The sequence below is a fragment of the Asterias rubens genome, unplaced genomic scaffold (genome assembly GCF_902459465.1).
Source record: "Asterias rubens unplaced genomic scaffold, eAstRub1.3, whole genome shotgun sequence".
NCBI classification, from domain to species: domain Eukaryota; kingdom Metazoa; phylum Echinodermata; class Asteroidea; order Forcipulatida; family Asteriidae; genus Asterias; species Asterias rubens.
In genome coordinates, this window is record NW_022985760.1 from 20,232 (window position 1) to 39,484 (window position 19,253).

A 19,253-nucleotide genomic window follows, 5' to 3' on the forward strand; every position below is an offset into this window, starting at 1 on the left:
GCCTTGATAAACGACTTTTCTCCTTGCCAGTCAGTGATTCGAAGCTCTTGCAAAATTCTGGAATTGGTGTAAAAAATACAAAAGTAACTGATGACATTGATATAGAAAAATTGTAAACAGTCTATATAAAAAATTTTTTTTTTTAATAAATTGGACAAAACTGCAGTGCATTTCCAGGCTTGAAATTGTTCCTTCAAATTTTAACATTTAGTATTACAGTTGGCAAGAAAGAACCTGGAGCAAAAACTTACCCTTTGAAGGAGTTGTAGTCGGAACTGTTGTTGAAGACACAGTGGATGTTGATGTTTTCCCTGTTGGGTGATTTGAGAATGATATAATGATAACAATCAACATAACAATCAAGGAAGTGGTCGAATACTTGGATTTTATGATTCAATTATGAGCGCATAGTTTAAAGGCAGTGGACACTATTGGTAATTACTCAAAATATTTATTAGCATAAAACCTTTCTTGGTGACGAGTAATGGGGAGAGGTTGATGGTTTAAAACATTGTGTGAAACGGCTCCCTCTGAAGTGCCATAGTTTTCGAGAAAGAAGTAATTTTTCACGAATTTGATTTCAAGACCTCAGGTTTAGAACTTGAGGTCTTGAGATCAACCATCTAAACGCAGACAACTTTGTGTGACAAGGGTGTTTTTTCTTTCATTATTATCTCGCAAGTTCGATGACCGATTTAGCTCAAATTTTCACAGGTTAGTTATTTTATGCATATATTGAGATACACCAACTGTGAAGGCTAGTCTTTGACAATTACCGATAGTGTCCACTGCCTTTAATAATAAGCGCATTGTATACTATTCAACACAACAGGAAAATAACAACTTTTGAGAGCAGGGAGACAAATAAATTCACAAATCCAAATGTTACCAAATGCAAATAACATGCCTTGAAAATCACTGAAGAGGTGTTGTACAACAACTAGATGAATTGTAAACACAGATTCTACAGGGTTGTTAAATATCGACCCTTTTGACTTACTAAGTTTAGGCGTCGTTGTGGTTTTGACAGCATTATCTCCTATTGGAAGACCTGCAAAAGAAAGACAAACCATGAACTGACATAATTTTTTGTATAGTGGAACGGTGTGTTACTGTCTTTTTTTCACGCAAAGATATCACTAACCTTCATTTTAGTAGCTAACAAAAGTAATGTAATACCAACTGGCCCTTAAAGTTTGTTTTTGTTTTCAATTGTTGTACAACTTAATGTTAAAGCTCTACTGACCTGAAGTTGTTGCAAGTGTTGTTGGCAATGTTGTAGTTGGTCTTGCAGTTGTGGTTGCAAGTGTTGTTGGCAACGTTGTAGTTGGTCTTGCAGTTGTGGTTGCATGTGTTGTTGGCAATGTTGTAGTTGGTCTTGCAGTTGTGGTTGCAAGTGTTGTTGGCAACGTTGTAGTTGGTCTTGCAGTTGTGGCTGCACGTGTTGTTGGCAATGCTGTAGTTGGTCTTGTAGTTGTGGCTGCACGTGTTGTTGGCAATGTTGTAGTTGGTCCTACAGTTGTGGTTGCAAGTGTTGTTGGCAACGTTGTAGTTGGTCCTACAGTTGTGGCTGCACGTGTTGTTGGCAACGTTGTAGTTGGTCTTGCAGTTGTGGTTGCAAGTGTTGTTGGCAACGTTGTAGTTGGTCTTGTAGTTGTGGCTGCAAGTGTTGTTGGCAACGTTGTAGTTGGTCTTGCAGTTGTGGTTGCAAGTGTTGTTGGCAATGTTGTAGTTGGTCTTGCAGTTGTGGTTGCAAGTGTTGTTGGCAATGTTGTAGTTGGTCTTGCAGTTGTGGTTGCAAGTGTTGTTGGCAACGTTGTAGTTGGTCTTGCAGTTGTGGCTGCATGTGTTGTTGGCAATGTTGTAGTTGGTCTTGCAGTTGTGGCAGCACGTGTTGTTGGCAACGTTGTAGTTGGTCTTGCAGTTGTGGTTGCAAGTGTTGTTGGCAACATTGTTGTTGGTCTTGCAGTTGTGGTTGGCAACGTTGTTGTTGGTCTTACAGTTGTGGTTGCAAGTGTTGTTGGCAACATTGTAGTTGGTCTTGCAGTTGTGGTTGCAAGTGTTGTTGGCAACGTTGTAGTTGGTCTTGCAGTTGTGGTTGCAAGTGTTGTTGGCAATGTTGTAGTTGGTCTTGCAGTTGTGGTTGGCAACATTGTTGTTGGTCTTGCAGTTGTGGTTGCAAGTGTTGTTGGCAATGTTGTAGTTGGTCTTGCAGTTGTGGTTGCAAGTGTTGTTGGCAATGTTGTAGTTGGTCTTGCAGTTGTGGTTGCAAGTGTTGTTGGCAACGTTGTAGTTGGTCTTGCAGTTGTGGTTGCAAGTGTTGTTGGCAACGTTGTAGTTGGTCTTGCAGTTGTGGTTGCAAGTGTGGTTGGCAACATTGTTGTTGGTCTTGCAGTTGTGGTTGCAAGTGTTGTTGGCAACGTTGTAGTTGGTCTTGTAGTTGTGGTTGCAAGTGTTGTTGGCAACGTTGTAGTTGGTCTTGCAGTTGTGGTTGCAAGTGTTGTTGGCAACGTTGTAGTTGGTCTTGCAGTTGTGGTTGCAAGTGTTGTTGGCAACGTTGTAGTTGGTCTTGTAGTTGTGGTTGCAAGTGTTGTTGGCAACATTGTTGTTGGTCTTGCAGTTGTGGTTGCAAGTGTTGTTGGCAACGTTGTAGTTGGTCTTACAGTTGTGGTTGCAAGTGTTGTTGGCAATGTTGTAGTTGGTCTTGCAGTTGTGGTTGCAAGTGTTGTTGGCATTGTTGTAGTTGGTCTTGCAGTTGTGGTTGAAAGTGTCGTTGGCAATGTTGTAGTTGGTCTTGCTGTTGTTGCAAGTGTTGTTTGCAATGCTGCAATTGGGTATAACAATAATGTTACTGCTTTAAAAAAAAAATATGTATACACTTGAAACCAATCTCATCCAGTCCAATTTTCAACCATTGATTTGTTTTATTAGTTTTTCTCCTGCATTTTAGTTTGTAACAAGCGTCTTTCAAGCTTTTCTCCGAAATATGGCCTAATAGGGTTGAAAATCAAGGAGAGCACCACTTACAAGGCTACAAGAAACATTAAGAATTTTGTTTAGGTGTATGATTATTGCAAGAATAGGTTAAATTAAGACCATTAGACTTAGAAAAAGAAGAAAAAAACTGACAAACTTGTTTTTTAACTTTTGCATATCAATGATTTCTCCAAAAGAATTAAAAATGTGTTGGTGCATATGGTATGCAAAGAGCTTGGATACGGGGTAAGTTTTCAATCTTTACTGAAAGGTAAAATCAAGACAATCAAAAATGGCAGTTTAACATAAAAAGATGCAAAAACCTTTGCATATATGCCACTGAATATGCACAAAAAACATGTAATATGCAAATATATTTTTAATAGGCATCAAATAATGATTGTATCCCAACAATACCTAAATTAAATATTGATATCTTCTCCAAACTATGAAAATATAAATAAATCGTAATTCTGGCACAATCGGTAAAGAACCAATTCTATAGCATCCCTAGTTTTCTTTTTCAAAAGTTACCTGTTGAACTCATTGCCTGAGTAATGGTTGTTTGCTTAGTTGTTGTTTCTGCAGGCTTTGTGGTAGTAGTTGTTATCGATATTGTTTCTTCCGTCGATGTTGGTGTAGTCATTGTTGTTGCAGTGACGGTAGTTGACACTGGGGAAAGAGGGTTGAACATAACTAGGTCAATATTCAACAGAGTTAGTACCTTGTTGTATTAAATGTTTTAAGCTACCCATTTTTTCAAATAATCCGAGCAAACATTGAGTAAACTGCCAAGGATTGGTTACTGCATAATTACAATAAAATCCTACATGTCCAAATATGTGCCTTTTGTGACTTGATACCGGATTTTAAACTTTTACAGGGACAAGGCGGGGTAAGCTCAAATTTGGTACCTGATGAAGACCAATGACAATACAAAAGAGGTCAAACAAAAGGTATCCATATGAGAATTCTAAAAACTTGGGTGCTCCAATATTTTGGGGAGGATGTAAAGTACAAGTTCAAAGGGATGGGCAAAAGTGTGTTTCCCGCAGGGATGATGAAATTGTGGAACTGTGGACATGATGTTCAAACAATGTAGGAACTCTACACACTTGGTGGACTTACACACGTCCACACCGTAAAAAAAAAAAAAAAAGTTTTGAAGATCAGCTTTTCCTTAAGTACATAGAGCAAAGGAATGTTTACAGATTGACTTTATACAGCAAAGGACTATAAACAGATTGACCGGTGTGGGTTTGTATCCACATTCAAACCATGGACAATGGGTCCACGGTTGCTGCTATCACAAAGATATACAATGAGGTCCTTGGTTGCAATCACAAAGAGTTGAACAAAGGAGGGTCCACGATTGCAGGTGTTTACACACTTGGTGCGTGGGTTGGTAATCATACACATTTAAAACGGGAACCTATAACAGTAGAGGACAATAGGGTTCCCATATGGCTAATGGAAGCTGTTGTCAAAAATTTAGTAAAAACTAAAGAGGGACAGTAGGAGGTCCTCGACGGCAGATGTTTTTACACAATTGGATCAGCTCACAGGACTGCCCTTTTGTGATTGTGTACACAACGGAATAATGGACCCCATTGGTAGTTCTTTGTTCAATCTTGACCCACAATGAATTCTTTTAACAAAAGGTTGGACCACAGTGGCAGGACCCCATAAACAAGATCCGTAACGTTGGGTGCATTCGCATGGGCGCTAATTTGGGTTATGAACACTGTAGTTGGCATTTAAACTTATCTAAAGGAAGATCTCAATATAAAGCAATAACTGGTATGCCTGTTACAGGCTATTTACTTTTGAGGTTGAGGTAATAAGAAACACAATTTGTGTGCTGTAAATAGAGATTGGACTTAACAAAAAAATTGGGTATAACTAAATATATTATTGGCAACTGTGTCCTGCCTCCTGTTACTTTACTTCATGTCCTTATTAGCCTGTTTTTCATATAAACTCCTTTAAGAGCTTGTTAAAACACATCCTGTGAGTCATTACATTGCCTGTTCTTAGACAAAATGAGAGACAAATAGAACTGTCACAAACCTATTTCAGCACATCCCAGAAACGCAACCTTGACTGGTGGTAGTGTGTCGGTACTCTTGTTATATCTTAGTGGAACTAATTCCACCTCCTCCACTTCTCGTTCAAGAGGAAGGTTAAGGCGACCATTCAGTTCTATGATGAAAGTGCGAACATTTTCTCCATCTGATAAGAGGATGGAGTTAGATCCAGGGTAGTACTTCGTCTTGATGGCAAACTCAAGGGTTGATCCTGACTCCATTTGACCATTTATAATCAAGTACGTTAATTTTACAGGTGAAGAGAATTTCACTTTGAGAGATGGCAAGCCTTCAATGTCACTGACTAACGTGGGAATGGTTTGCGGTAGGTCACCAATATCCCAAGTGCCTTTAGATAGGGTATCCCCACTTGATGTCTCCATTACAACTACTAGATTCTCAATTAGCGCTACTTCTTCAACACACACTTCTGCAAAATAATTAAAATGAATGGTTTCAGGGCATTATATTTAAATTGTCATACTTTCTTGGTTATAGAAACTCTATCTCTGAGCTATACACTAAGTTATTGTTGAAGTTTCTATAAACATTGAAGAAGAAAAAAAAGTTTAGTTTTTGGAATAATTTAAAGGATACATTTTTACACATGATAGTCAATTAATGTGTGCATAAGTGAAAGCTTATAGATCCTTATAGAAGAAGAGAGGTAGTATACTTTGTTTCATCTCACTCTATTAAAAAAGTATTTGAAATACTTCACACACATATTCAAAAGTTGAGCCAACAATAACAACATAATAAAGATAGCCTTCCAAAAATGCTAAAAATGACCAGTAACTGTTTTTTTTGCATATACCATTATGTCTTTTTGGTTGGTAGGCAGTTTGCAGCAGCTAACTCTTTTTCTAATTTTTTTTTATTAAACACAAAGTAAAAAGCACAAGATATTGGCCTATGAATGTATTGATGAGAAAGAGGTTTACTTATGTCTGCTTTGGCCGAATAAATTTCACCTGGCTTACCTGGCGTTGTTGTCGTAACCTCAGGGATTGTTGTTTCAGTTGTTGGATTCTCACTGGATGGAATCATTGTTGTCACTAAATCGTTTAAAAGAACAGATAGCATTGGTTTGACATTTTGGTTATTCTATAATAAGGCCCAATCAAAGTTATGATAAAATACACAAGCCAAATGCATAACAACTATATATTTATAATAGATGTGAAATTTGCATCGGGGATAAAGAATATTAATTTTGGTTTTTACCCATACACCGATGTGTGTTAGCACTGTATACTCAGTACTTTCACAGTATGCGGGAAAGTACTGAGTTTACAGTGCTTACACACATCGGTGTATGAGTAAAAACCAAAATTAACTATATAGTTGTTATTTAAGAGCTTCACAAGCTGATTAAATAAACCTGTTTGACATTAGTGTTAACAATGCATTGTTCTTGAGCTTTCACTAGGTGATTTTTAAGCCAGAAATTAACACAAATACTCACAGATAGATGTTGTAGTCAATTTTTCTTGTCCTTGAGGTGGTGTGGTCACTGTAGAAAAAACATGTATGAAAACACCAAAGAAAATGTGTGTATATCTGTTACAGGTTCTACCGTTATTGACATTAAAGCTTCTGAATGTTGAAGTGCCTGAGGTTTCATTGAGTGTCGGATACAAGCTCTGTGTAAGAAACCATGACTGTTGTAATTGTTACATTATTAATATACAAAATTCAAGTCAAGTGTGAATCTGCCATAATTTTTTTTCAGGAAGTTCAACTCTTTCTAATGATCACATAATCAGTAAATTATCCTGTTCACAATTTCGGTAGCCCATGAGTGTGTGAACAATTTCCCTTGGGGGCTCTGTAAAGATATTAATAGTCATATAGCACTTTATTACAGCTCGAAGGGCGTATTAAAGCACTTCTGACATTATTTCCCCTGGTCACTGGGCCATATATTTCTTTCCTTTACCATCTCAGCTCCCTAGGGAGTATACAGCCGGTGCTGCCAGTTACCACGCTCCAAGGTAATCATTCACATAAACCATCTCTATGGTTAAGTCTCTTGCTCAATGACATAAGTGTCACGACCGGGATTCAAATCCACATCCCTTAACCACCAGAACTTGAGTCTGATGCTCTTATCAGCTCGGCCACGACACTCAACAATCAAACACAGCATCACTCCACATACAAACTAATGAAACTGACGTTAAAACACATATACACAAAAATAAAACAAAATCAACTACACAATTGCCTGTCCACGTATACACAAAAATAAAACAAAAATCAACTACACAATTGCCTGTCCAAACGAAATTTTAAGTTAGGACAAAACAATAAATTTGGTTGAATATTCGAGTCACAAAACAAAATCAACGCCCATTAATAACGCAGGGACATGGACGTGAAATGAAACTGTTGATGCTCTCTTGCCAAGTCAGTTTAGTTCTTTCCGCAATACCCGGTCTTAACCAGCCTTAAAATAGTTAAATGCATGAACCATAGTAACACTGACAGATCTTCAAAGTCACTATTTAAACTAAATGTTGAACTAATTTAGTTAACATACCCTGTGTTAACTTCACAACCGGCTCTGTAGTGGTAGAAATAGTTGTTTCTTCTGTAGTTGTTGTTTCAGTTGAAGTTATAACAACATTGGTTGTTATTTCTTTGGTAGTTGATTTCGGTGTGGTTACTTCAATAGTGGTGGTTGTTATTTGTCCAGTAGTTAGCTCTATGGAAAAAAGTTTGTAAAGTTTCCTTTTAAAACAAAGATAGTTAGTAGGTCTGATATTTGGCGATGACCTCTCTCGACTTCATGTTGCCTGGGGCAAAGTTAGAGACAGGCACCCATTATTTTATTTGTCTTTGTAATCTTGTCATTATCGGTGAGATAGTAATTTAAGATCAACACCAAAAGGTACTAAAATGTATTTGTTAAACATTCCCATTAAAGAAAGACAATAATAATTTAACAATACATGAGTCAGTGAACAACTGGAGTCAGTGAACAACTTTTCAAAAACTACCAAACGTGTACCTTCCCTTTAATAAGTTTTTATCTTCTTGCTTCACATTTACCAATTAACCCATTTAAAAAGAAAGCATTTTCCTAGTTTTGATAATTAAGTTTTATTGAATGGATTTGACTCGAGTACTGTATCATTGTCAAACTATAACTGTTTTCAAAACATTTCTCACCCGATTAGTCAACATGACAATGGATACATGTCAGCCAGAATAATAGGTGGCTCTCATTTTATTCACTAGTCCACATGTAAGATATACACAATTCTTGAGGCGTAAACCCCGTCCCAAAGAAATGAAAGTCGACGAATGGCATGTTTGGACGATCTTAACCCCCTAATTTTTGCCTTTGAAAATATTAATTTTCATGTATTTAGGACTTGAGAATCAGCTTTAATGAACTTCTTTTGCAATGATATATTCATGTTGTTGGGCCTGTGGGTTCTCACTGCCATGTGGTCATGTGCATGACGGTTTGAATACTGAAACAAATGATCATGATTAAAATCACGACCACATACAAATATATTCAGACTTGTCCAGCTATTTCAAAAACTAAGTTGTAGGCATTGCGTTGACTATTTCGCAGGAATTTTTGTACCATTACATTTTTCGAAGTTGCCCCTGTAAACACATTTTTTGCCAACTTCTTTTGGTGTGTCCAGGCCTAATAACCCTCAATGTGTTCCTTAGCTAAATGCAACTGGCTGTACAATATGATTGTGTTCGAGCTAAATTGTTTTTGGGAGGAGTTTGCGACTGCTCCCCCGCCGAAAAAGTAAAAAAAGGGTTAAAGATGAACTAATTAATAAAAGTACGATTTGTAGACATATTTTGCCTGCAATACCTTCAGTAGTTTTCGTGGGAGACACTATTGTAACTGTAGATGTTTTTTCGCTAAAAAACACTGAAGGTGTAGTTAAGAATGCAGACGAAGTAACTTTTGAAACAGTTGATGTTGGAGATGTAACCTTCTGAGTGGTCAGCTTCATTTCTGTTGTGGAAAATTCTGGACAAGATCGGGATGATGGTGAAAAACAACAGTAAAGGGATAATAAGGATACAAAAATGGTACATTCCAATAAGTCTAGAATCCTCATAATAATGTTAGTAATTTGCAATAGTTTGAAAAAATGTTTCTGCAATAATTTTAACAAGCTTTTGCTAAAGATCATTTTGATTTATCGTAATCATACAATGTAAAACATACAAATCATGGTGAGTGATATGATTTTTAGCAATATGACTTCCAGAGCAAACATTAATAGGCAATTAATTTTAATATGCTGTACATCAAAATATGCCAGTGAGTCATTTAATTCTTCATTTTGAATTATGTTACAAATGATTTCAAGTAAAAAGATTTATTGAGAACTTTTGATTTGATATAAACTCTCACAACGATTCATTTTGAGCACACCAAAATATTTGTTACGACATGTATGAGATATAATAGATGTTAAATTTGCATCGGGGATAAAGAATATTAATTTTGGTTTTTAGCCATACACCGATGTGTGTTAGCACATCGGTGTATGGGTAAAAACCAAAATTAATATTCTTTATCCCCGATGCAAATTTAACATCTATTATATCGTTGTGGTACCCGCTGCCAAAACATAGGATTCGTACTGCCTCTAGCTACCGGGCAACCTCGGTAGTCTAGTTGGTAAGACACTGCTCTAGAATTGCAAGGGTCGTGGGTTCGAATCCCACCCGAGTAATATGCCTGTGATATTTTTTCACAGGACTCAGGAAAGTACTGAGTATTCAGTGCTAATACACATCGGTGTATGGGTAAAAACCAAAATTAATATGTATTAGATATTTCTTTGAAAACAAGAGCTTTTGAACACAAGAAAACAAAATTTTAAGCGTTTAAAATTATTTCAAGAGCATAAAAGATTTATCTTTGAGCTTTAACAAGCTTTTACAATTTGTTTTTAAAAAACTTTTCCACAACCTATTTTGATAAAGATTTTTACCAACGTCTTAGGTAAAAGTGAAAGAAATACTGTATTCCTGCTACTATCGACTTACCTTCTGCACAGCCCAATACATGTAGTTCCAAAGTTGCAGACGAAACACCAGTGACCTCTAGGACAGTCACACGGAATGCCATAACCCCTTCAATGGTGTCCTTTCCAGGTTTTAGGAACTTCTGTAAGGGTTGATCACTGACTGGTGTGAATGTGATCACCTGTGGGGAAACAATTATAACGTGATTAGAAATCTTCACATGTTTTATACTTCTTGACTCTGAAAATAAGGGTTTAGATTATTTGTCACATTCACCTTGGATTCTTCCAGCAACAAAGGCTTAAAGTCATCATCAGTCTCCTTCTTGGTGAAGAAATTTATAGTCACAGACACAAGTTCCTCATTTCCAGTCGGAGATGGTGTCGAGGAAGATGATGATGGAACAAGCCTAATACTGATTGCTCTGATAGAGGCAGATCTTGTTAAAATGCCATCAACACTGGGCAGGTTGTTGTCTCCCTCTTCTAAAGGCAAGCTGTCAAACTTGATGTAAGTTGTTCCATTTTCTACTTGTAAAGTAATTAGATCTGAGGTAGGTGTAAAACCTTCCTGAAGGCCTTCTTCACCATCCATATTCTCCAAACAGTAACCTGCAAGGTAAATAAATCAGTAATGGTATGAAAGTCATGTATGTTTGTTCAAAAAGCTGTAAGAATGAAGGCTTGGTTATTTATCGCATATTCGTAATTACCTGGAGTTGTTGATAGCTGAGGAGTTGTGGTGCTAACAGTACTGCTAGTTGTAGTTTGCGTAGTTGTTGAGACTTCTAAAACGGCAAGAAAGATCTTGTGTTAATTAATTCCATCTGTTGTGATACCCAATGTTAGCAAATGTGTATTGAGTGATCTGAAATCATGAAACACTGGCAGACCAAACAAACTAACTTTTTGGTCAGACTGAGTTTCATTATGGGGAAAAGTTCTTGGTCAAACTGAATTTTATTGAGGGAAAAAGTTCTTTACTTGGTAAACGAATGTGATTACCTTCAGCACATCCCAAGACAGTTAACTCAAAACTTGCTCCGCTGACACCTGAGACATCAATGAACTTGATCTGAAGTTCCGTTATACCTTGTAGTGATGGTTCGTCCTCTGTAAATACCTTCACTTCCGATTGAATACCCTCAATAGTCAAGGTAAACTGTGAACAGGAGAAGAAAGTTTTTGCTTGACTACAAGATTTATAATCAATGAGCACATTGTTAAAAATAAAAGTGAAAACAATAGTTACAAGTGGATTAGTTAAAAACTGTTCCCACTCACCTCCGTGATTGTATTTTTGATCACCACTTGCTTGAAATCTGTCTCGTCTACTCTCTTTGCAAGTAATGTGAAAGTGAATTTGACTGACTGCGGTGACGTTGATCCTGTCTCTGGTGTGGTCATTCCTTCTGCTTGTCCAGAAGTAACACTTGATGTGATTTTCTTCAAAGTGATTAGAACTCCACGAACATTGATATTGCTATTGAACTTTCTCTCCAGAACAGCACTGTTGCCAACAGACTGTTCAATTGGTAACTCTGAAAATGTGAGAAAGCCTGACTCATCTGTCAAGAGATTTCCTCTTGTCTGGTCCTTTGTCTCTACACCGCTCTCGCTATCCATATTTTGAAGACAGTACCCTGAACGGACAGAAATGGGTATTGTTAACACTGAAATTTTTTTTATCAGATCTAAGGTTATTGCTATAGTAATTTTTATTTCTCAGAATATAAAACTGTATGTCTTTACCCTCTGTGGTTGAAACCAGAGATGTTGTTGAGGTTGTTGTTCGTTCTGTGGTTGTCTGAGTTGGTGTTGTAACTGCCACAGTGCTTGTTGATTCTTCGGTTGTCGTTGTTGGTGTTGTCACAGAGACTGCTGTAGTTGTTACCTGGGTTGTGGTGAATTCTGGGACAAAACAAAAAGGGGATTGGAATCAGAACAGTTTGTAGTACAAATAAAAGGACTGGGTCTTAAGACTGTTTATTTCAAAGGGTTGCCTATTTGTAACGTGCATTTCAAGAAACAAATAATTTCTTACATAGAAGTAACAGGAATACTGTATTCCTGCTACTATCAGCTTACCTTCTGCACAGCCCAATACATGTAGTTCTAAAGTTGCAGACGAAACACCAGTGACCTCTAGGACAGTCACACGGAATGCCACAACCCCTTCAATGACTTCATTTCCAATTTTAAGGAACTTCTGCAAGGGTTGATCACTGACTGGTGTGAATGTGATCACCTGTGGGGAGAGAATTATAACGTGAACCTCAGAAATTACTCTTGATGCAATTTCTTCAGAAATTTTCACATGTTTTATATTACTTGACTCTGGAAATAAGTGTGTTAGATTATCTGCTATATTCACCTTGGGTTCTTGGTTGTCTTCCAGCAACAGGGGCTTAAAGTCATCGTTTCTCTCCTTCTTGGTGAAGAAATTTATAGTCACAGACACAAGTTCCTCATTTCCAGTCGGAGATGGTGTCGAGGAAGATGATGATGGAACAAGTCTAATACTGATTGCTCTGATAGAGGCAGATCTTGTTAAAATGCCATCAACACTGGGCAGGTTGTTGTCTCCCACCTCCAAAGGCAAGCTTTCGAACTTGATGTAAGTTGTTCCATTTTCTACTTGTAAAGTAATTAGATCTGAGGTAGGTGTAAAACCTTCCTGAAGGCCTTCTTCACCATCCATATTCTCCAAACAGTAACCTGCAAGGTAAATAAATCAGTAATGGTATGAAAGTCATGTATGTTTGTTCAAAAAGCTGTAAGAATGAAGGCTTGGTTATTTATCGCATATTCGTAATTACCTGGAGTTGTTGATAGCTGAGGAGTTGTGGTGCTAACAGTACTGCTAGTTGTAGTTTGCGTAGTTGTTGAGACTTCTAAAACGGCAAGAAAGATCTTGTGTTAATTAATTCCATCTGTTGTGATACCCAATGTTAGCAAATGTGTATTGAGTGATCTGAAATCATGAAACACTGGCAGACCAAACAAACTAACTTTTTGGTCAGACTGAGTTTTATTGAGGGAAAAGTTCTTGGTCAAACTGAATTTTATTGAGGGAAAAAGTTCTTCACTTGGTAAACGAATGTGATTACCTTCAGCACATCCCAAGACAGTTAACTCAAAACTTGCTCCGCTGACACCTGAGACATCAATGAACTTGATCTGAAGTTCCGTTATACCTTGTAGTGATGGTTCGTCCTCTGTAAATACCTTCACTTCCGATTGAATACCCTCAATAGTCAAGGTAAACTGTGAACAGGAGAAGAAAGTTTTTGCTTGACTACAAGATTTATAATCAATGAGCACATTGTTAAAAATAAAAGTGAAAACAATAGTTACAAGTGGATTACTTAAAAACTGTTCCCACTCACCTCCGTGATTGTATTTTTGATCACCACTTGCTTGAAATCTGTCTCGTCTACTCTCTTTGCAAGTAATGTGAAAGTGAATTTGACTGACTGCGGTGACGTTGATCCTGTCTCTGGTGTGGTCATTCCTTCTGCTTGTCCAGAAGTAACACTTGATGTGATTTTCTTCAAAGTGATTAGAACTCCACGAACATTGATATTGCTATTGAACTTTCTCTCCAGAACAGCACTGTTGCCAACAGACTGTTCAATTGGTAACTCTGAAAATGTGAGAAAGCCTGACTCATCTGTCAAGAGATTTCCTCTTGTCTGGTCCTTTGTCTCTACACCGCTCTCGCTATCCATATTTTGAAGACAGTACCCTGAACGGACAGAAATGGGTATTGTTAACACTGAAATTTTTTTTATCAGATCTAAGGTTATTGCTATAGTAATTTTTATTTCTCAGAATATAAAACTGTATGTCTTTACCCTCTGTGGTTGAAACCAGAGATGTTGTTGAGGTTGTTGTTCGTTCTGTGGTTGTCTGAGTTGGTGTTGTAACTGCCACAGTGCTTGTTGATTCTTCGGTTGTCGTTGTTGGTGTTGTCACAGAGACTGCTGTAGTTGTTACCTGGGTTGTGGTGAATTCTGGGACAAAACAAAAAGGGGATTGGAATCAGAACAGTTTGTAGTACAAATAAAAGGACTGGGTCTTAAGACTGTTTATTTCAAAGGGTTGCCTATTTGTAACGTGCATTTCAAGAAACAAATAATTTCTTACATAGAAGTAACAGGAATACTGTATTCCTGCTACTATCAGCTTACCTTCTGCACAGCCCAATACATGTAGTTCTAAAGTTGCAGACGAAACACCAGTGACCTCTAGGACAGTCACACGGAATGCCACAACCCCTTCAATGACTTCATTTCCAATTTTAAGGAACTTCTGCAAGGGTTGATCACTGACTGGTGTGAATGTGATCACCTGTGGGGAGAGAATTATAACGTGAACCTCAGAAATTACTCTTGATGCAATTTCTTCAGAAATTTTCACATGTTTTATATTACTTGACTCTGGAAATAAGTGTGTTAGATTATCTGCTATATTCACCTTGGGTTCTTGGTTGTCTTCCAGCAACAGGGGCTTAAAGTCATCGTTTCTCTCCTTCTTGGTGAAGAAATTTATAGTCACAGACACAAGTTCCTCATTTCCAGTCGGAGATGGTGTCGAGGAAGATGATGATGGAACAAGTCTAATACTGATTGCTCTGATAGAGGCAGATCTTGTTAAAATGCCATCAACACTGGGCAGGTTGTTGTCTCCCACCTCCAAAGGCAAGCTTTCGAACTTGATGTAAGTTGTTCCATTTTCTACTTGTAAAGTAATTAGATCTGAGGTAGGTGTAAAACCTTCCTGAAGGCCTTCTTCACCATCCATATTCTCCAAACAGTAACCTGCAAGGTAAATAAATCAGTAATGGTATGAAAGTCATGTATGTTTGTTCAAAAAGCTGTAAGAATGAAGGCTTGGTTATTTATCGCATATTCGTAATTACCTGGAGTTGTTGATAGCTGAGGAGTTGTGGTGCTAACAGTACTGCTAGTTGTAGTTTGCGTAGTTGTTGAGACTTCTAAAACGGCAAGAAAGATCTTGTGTTAATTAATTCCATCTGTTGTGATACCCAATGTTAGCAAATGTGTATTGAGTGATCTGAAATCATGAAACACTGGCAGACCAAACAAACTAACTTTTTGGTCAGACTGAGTTTTATTGAGGGAAAAGTTCTTGGTCAAACTGAATTTTATTGAGGGAAAAAGTTCTTCACTTGGTAAACGAATGTGATTACCTTCAGCACATCCCAAGACAGTTAACTCAAAACTTGCTCCGCTGACACCTGAGACATCAATGAACTTGATCTGAAGTTCCGTTATACCTTGTAGTGATGGTTCGTCCTCTGTAAATACCTTCACTTCCGATTGAATACCCTCAATAGTCAAGGTAAACTGTGAACAGGAGAAGAAAGTTTTTGCTTGACTACAAGATTTATAATCAATGAGCACATTGTTAAAAATAAAAGTGAAAACAATAGTTACAAGTGGATTACTTAAAAACTGTTCCCACTCACCTCCGTGATTGTATTTTTGATCACCACTTGCTTGAAATCTGTCTCGTCTACTCTCTTTGCAAGTAATGTGAAAGTGAATTTGACTGACTGCGGTGACGTTGATCCTGTCTTTGGTGTGGTCATTCCTTCTGCTTGTCCAGAAGTAACACTTGATGTGATTTTCTTCAAAGTGATAAGAACTCCACGAACATTGATATTGCTATTGAACTTTCTCTCCAGAACAGCACTGTTGCCAACAGACTGTTCAATTGGTAACTCGTAAAATGTGAGAAAGCCTGACTCATCTGTCAAGAGATTTCCTCTTGTCTGGTCCTTTGTCTCTACACCGCTCTCGCTATCCATATTTTGAAGACAGTACCCTGAACGGACAGAAATGGGTATTGTTAACACTGAAAGTTTTTTTTTATCAGATCTAAGGTTATTGCTATAGTAATTTTTATTTCTCAGAATATAAAACTGTATGTCTTTACCCTCTGTGGTTGAAACCAGAGATGTTGTTGAGGTTGTTGTTCGTTCTGTGGTTGTCTGAGTTGGTGTTGTAACTGCCACAGTGCTTGTTGATTCTTCGGTTGTCGTTGTTGGTGTTGTCACAGAGACTGCTGTAGTTGTTACCTGGGTTGTGGTGAATTCTGGGACAAAACAAAAAGGGGATTGGAATCAGAACAGTTTGTAATACAAACAAAAGGACTGGGTCTTAAGACTGTTTATTTTAAAGGGTTGCCTATTTGTAACGTGCATTTCAAGAAACAAATAATTTCTTACATAGAAGTAACAGGAATACTGTATTCCTGCTACTATCAGCTTACCTTCTGCACAGCCCAATACATGTAGTTCCAAAGTTGCAGACGAAACACCAGTGACCTCTAGGACAGTCACACGGAATGCCACAACCCCTTCAATGACTTCATTTCCAATTTTAAGGAACTTCTGCAAGGGTTGATCACTGACTGGTGTGAATGTGATCACCTGTGGGGAGAGAATTATAACGTGAACCTCAGAAATTACTCTTGATGCAATTTCTTCAGAAATCTTCACATGTTTTATATTACTTGACTCTGGAAATAAGTGTGTTAGATTATCTGCTATATTCACCTTGGGTTCTTGGTTGTCTTCCAGCAACAGGGGCTTAAAGTCATCGTTTCTCTCCTTCTTGGTGAAGAAATTTATAGTCACAGACACAAGTTCCTCATTTCCAGTCGGAGATGGTGTCGAGGAAGATGATGATGGAACAAGTCTAATACTGATTGCTCTGATAGAGGCAGATCTTGTTAAAATGCCATCAACACTGGGCAGGTTGTTGTCTCCCACCTCCAAAGGCAAGCTTTCGAACTTGATGTAAGTTGTTCCATTTTCTACTTGTAAAGTAATTAGATCTGAGGTAGGTGTAAAACCTTTCTGAAGGCCTTCTTCACCATCCATACTCTCTAAACAGTAACCTGCAAGGTAAATAAATCAGTAATTATATGAAAGTCATGTATGTTTGTGCAAAAAGCTGTAAGAATGAAGGCTTGGTTGATTATCGGCTGTTCTAACTTACCTGGAGTTGTTGATAGCTGAGGAGTTGTAGTGCTGCTGGTCGTGGTTGTTGTAGTAGTTGTTGTTGCTATATGTTTTCAAGAAAAGTACAAAACAATAGAAAATAGTTTATCACTTGCATAGACAGCAGAATTAACCTGTGTTTGGATTGAAGAAAATGACCTGACTTTATTGAAGTAAACCAAGCTTTTTGTTAATTTGTAGCAATGAAATGATCCACTATGCAGAACAAAAACAGGAAAGTGTAAAGAGACGAATGGATTCGCTTACGAGTAGGACGGTCCTTGATGGTAGGGAATATTCAGTGGCCAGAGGCAGTTTATTACATCAATAAATTCTCAATAGCAAAATCAAGTAGCAGAATTTGAACTCTGTCTGAGTTGAACAAACTGACCTGACTTTATTGAAGTTAAAAGATATTTTGTTAGTCTGTAGCAATGAAGGAATTCATTATGCATAACAAAAAACATTGCAAGTGTGAAGAGACAAATGGATTTGCTTACGAGGGTGACGGGAGTTGATGGTAGTAGACGATAGAAAAGTGTCTCCAGTTGGCAAACCTAAAGGATTAATCAAAATATTTGTTAATGTTGAGAACACAACAGAATGAATCCATCCAAGATGCTCATACATTTTCCCTGGTATTATAGTAAACACATGCACTTGTTATCAAGACTCTTCTCTTAATAAATACAATTATTTTACCTTTAGTTGTAGGGGATTTGGTTGTCACATATTCTGTTGTTGAAAACTCTGTAAAAGCAAAAGTTGTTGTTCAATAATTAGTTGTTTGTAGAATATTAGTATAGTAAAGGGTTAACGTGAATGTTGTAAAGAAACAGGTAATGTTTTCAAACCCTGTTTCAATGGAGAATAAGAAGAAATCACAATCCAACAAACCTAGTGGATAACAGGATAAGATGTGTCAAAAATGACTTTGAGAAAAGTATTTCCATATGTGGTAGTGTGCAATTTGTACAAAAACTTGTCTTTGTAATTGTCAAACAAAATTTAAAGCTAAAACACTTGGGGGGGGGGGGTTCTTTACTTTGTAAACGAATGTGATTACCTTCAGCACACCCCAAGACAGTTAACTCAATAGTTGCTCCGCTGACACCTGAGACATCAATGAACTTGATCTGAAGTTCCGTTATACCTTGCAGTGATGGTTCGTCCTCTGGAAATACCTTCACTTCCGATTGAATACCCTCAATAGTCAAGGTAAACTGTGAACAGGAGAAGAAAGTTTTTGCTTGACTACAAGATTTATAATCAATGAGCACATTGTTAAAAATAAAAGTGAAAACAATACTTACAAGTGGATTAGTTTAAACAATTTCCCACTCACCTCCGTGATTGTATTTTTGATCACCACTTGCTTGAAATCTTTCTCGTCTACTCTCTTTGCAAGTAATGTGAAAGTGAATTTGACTGACTGTGGTGACGTTGATCCTGTCTTTGGTGTGGTCATTCCTTCTGCTTGTCCAGAAGTAACACTTGATGTGATTTTCTTCAAAGTGATAAGAACTCCACGAACATTGATATTGCTATTGAACTTTCTCTCCAGAACAGCACTGTTGCCAACAGACTGTTCAATTGGTAACTCGTAAAATGTGAGAAAGCCTGACTCATCTGTCAAGAGATTTCCTCTTGTCTGGTCCTTTGTCTCTACACCGCTCTCGCTATCCATATTTTGAAGACAGTACCCTGAACGGACAGAAATGGGTATTGTTAACACTGAAAGTTTTTTTTATCAGATCTAAGGTTATTGCTATAGTCATTTTTATTTCTCAGAATATAAAACTGTATGTCTTTACCCTCTGTGGTTGAAACCAGAGATGTTGTTGAGGTTGTTGTTCGTTCTGTGGTTGTCTGAGTTGGTGTTGTAACTGCCACAGTGCTTGTTGATTCTTCGGTTGTCGTTGTTGGTGTTGTCACAGAGACTGCTGTAGTTGTTACCTGGGTTGTGGTGAATTCTGGGACAAAACAAAAAGGGGATTGGAATCAGAACAGTTTGTAATACAAACAAAAGGACTGGGTCCTAAGACTGTTTATTTTAAAGGGTTGCCTATTTGTAACGTGCATTTCAAGAAACAAATAATTTCTTACATACAAGTAACAGGAATACTGTATTCCTGC

The 19,253-nt window shown here is 37.6% G+C and overlaps 2 protein-coding genes across 2 annotated transcripts; both read right to left on the reverse strand.

The window, feature by feature from the left end:
• Nucleotides 1-1,230: 1,230 nt before the first annotated feature.
• LOC117306653 (mucin-3A-like) lies at nt 1,231-17,402 on the reverse strand. The gene is made up of 27 exons (XM_033791137.1): nt 17,385-17,402; nt 17,116-17,181; nt 16,671-17,014; nt 16,385-16,544; nt 16,049-16,207; nt 15,579-15,937; nt 15,300-15,456; nt 15,009-15,083; nt 14,564-14,907; nt 14,278-14,437; nt 13,942-14,100; nt 13,474-13,832; nt 13,195-13,351; nt 12,904-12,978; nt 12,459-12,802; nt 12,173-12,332; nt 11,837-11,995; nt 11,369-11,727; nt 11,090-11,246; nt 10,798-10,872; nt 10,362-10,696; nt 10,107-10,266; nt 6,047-6,121; nt 5,047-5,493; nt 3,511-3,648; nt 3,028-3,031; nt 1,231-2,824 (listed from the first exon to the last, which is right to left on the reverse strand). The coding sequence occupies exons 3-27, from the start codon at nt 16,995-16,997 to the stop codon at nt 1,231-1,233; spliced, it is 6,498 nt and encodes a 2,165-aa protein (XP_033647028.1). The 5' UTR covers nt 16,998-17,014; nt 17,116-17,181; nt 17,385-17,402.
• A 162-nt stretch (nt 17,403-17,564) lies between these two features.
• On the reverse strand, nt 17,565-19,090 carry LOC117306654 (cell wall protein DAN4-like; the record flags this gene model as incomplete). The annotated part of the gene is made up of 5 exons (XM_033791138.1): nt 17,565-17,674; nt 17,820-17,867; nt 18,184-18,340; nt 18,463-18,821; nt 18,932-19,090. Coding segments are annotated over 5 exons (833 nt in total), but the record flags the coding sequence as incomplete, so codon positions are not given.
• Nucleotides 19,091-19,253: the final 163 nt, after the last annotated feature.